Source organism: Buceros rhinoceros, unplaced genomic scaffold, assembly GCF_000710305.1.
Source record: "Buceros rhinoceros silvestris isolate BGI_N320 unplaced genomic scaffold, ASM71030v1 scaffold27959, whole genome shotgun sequence".
Lineage (NCBI taxonomy): Eukaryota > Metazoa > Chordata > Aves > Bucerotiformes > Bucerotidae > Buceros > Buceros rhinoceros.
In genome coordinates, this window is record NW_010430160.1 from 1 (window position 1) to 1,291 (window position 1,291).

Consider the following 1,291-nt stretch of genomic DNA (forward strand, 5'->3'; position numbering starts at 1 on the left):
TGGGCCAGTTTGGGTTGTTCACACAGAGGGGCGATGCTTTGGGTGCCTGGCAGTTGCCCTCAAGGTGGGGGGAATGTGTATGCCTGAAGGGTTCCCATGGAGAGGGGTGCAAGCACCTGGAGCCCGCTGCCCCCTCCTCTGGGTGCTCACGGTTGAGGTTGGGCACAAGGCCCTGATGCGGGCAGGCACTGCACCAGAGTGCCATCCACCCACACCATGCTCGGCTTCCTGCAGGGGCTTCAGCTATGTGGACCTGGTGGAGGGGCTGCGGGACGGGCGCTTCTACGCCCTGAAGCGCATCCTGTGCCATGACAAGGAGGACCGCCAGGCCGCCATGCACGAGGTGGAGATGCACGGCCTCTTCGACCACCCCAACATCCTGCGCTTGGTGGCCCACTGCATGGTGGAGAAGGGTGCCAAGCATGAAGCCTGGCTCCTCCTGCCCTACGTGAAGGTGAGAGGGACTCCCCTGGCTACCCCTACCCCCTTGCACAAGAAGTGGCAGTGGCAACTTGCTGCTTGCGTTTGCCAGGGCGGGACTCTCTGGAGCGAGGTACAAGCACTGCGAGAGAAAGGGACCTTCATGCCAGAGCAGCGGATCCTCTTCATCCTCCGTGGCATCTGCTGCGGGCTGCAAGCCATTCACAGCAAGGGCTACGCGCACAGGTGGGGGACTCTCACCCCCAGCCGTGGGGATTGTCAGGGGGCCCAGTGGGGGTTCAGTGACATACATCCCCACAGGGACCTCAAGCCCACCAATGTGCTGCTGGATGAGGATGACCAGCCTGTGCTGATGGACCTGGGCTCCATGAACCAAGCTCGCATCGAAGTCAACAGCCCTCGGAAGGCCATGGCTGTGCAGGGGGGTGCCCTGGGACATCACCCCACCAGCCCATCCCTGCCCCAAGCCCTTCATCCCCACCCTCACCCTTATCTCTGCAGGACTGGGCTGCCCAGCGCTGCACCATCTCCTACCGTGCCCCCGAGCTGTTCACAGTGCCGAGCCAGTGTGTCATAGATGAGCGCACAGATATCTGGGTAAGGATGTGGCCCCCCAGCCCCTTGCCCCCCACAGCGGGGCTGCCCTGACCCCATGCGCTCCAGTCCCTAGGCTGCGTGCTGTACTGCATGATGTTTGGGGAGGGCCCCTACGACGCCATCTTCCAGAAGGGCGACAGTGTGGCTCTGGCGGTGCAGAGCCCCATCACCGTGCCCCCCACAACCAGGTGAGAGGCTGGGGAGAGTGACCCTGCTCCTAGGCAGTCCCTTGTGCTGTGCACTCACTGGGCAC

General features: G+C 63.4%; 1 protein-coding gene across 1 annotated transcript in view; it reads left to right on the top strand.

Moving 5' to 3' along the window:
* Positions 1 to 234: 234 nt before the first annotated feature.
* STK16 (serine/threonine kinase 16) overlaps positions 235 to 1,291 on the top strand; it is a gene marked incomplete at its 5' end in the record, with an annotated part of 1,388 nt that continues 331 nt past the window's right edge. Inside the window, 5 exons of the mRNA XM_010142934.1 lie at positions 235 to 454; positions 533 to 666; positions 742 to 868; positions 943 to 1,038; positions 1,105 to 1,226. Coding sequence (XP_010141236.1) covers positions 235 to 454; positions 533 to 666; positions 742 to 868; positions 943 to 1,038; positions 1,105 to 1,226 — 699 coding nt within the window. The remainder of the gene's footprint in view (positions 455 to 532; positions 667 to 741; positions 869 to 942; positions 1,039 to 1,104; positions 1,227 to 1,291) is intronic.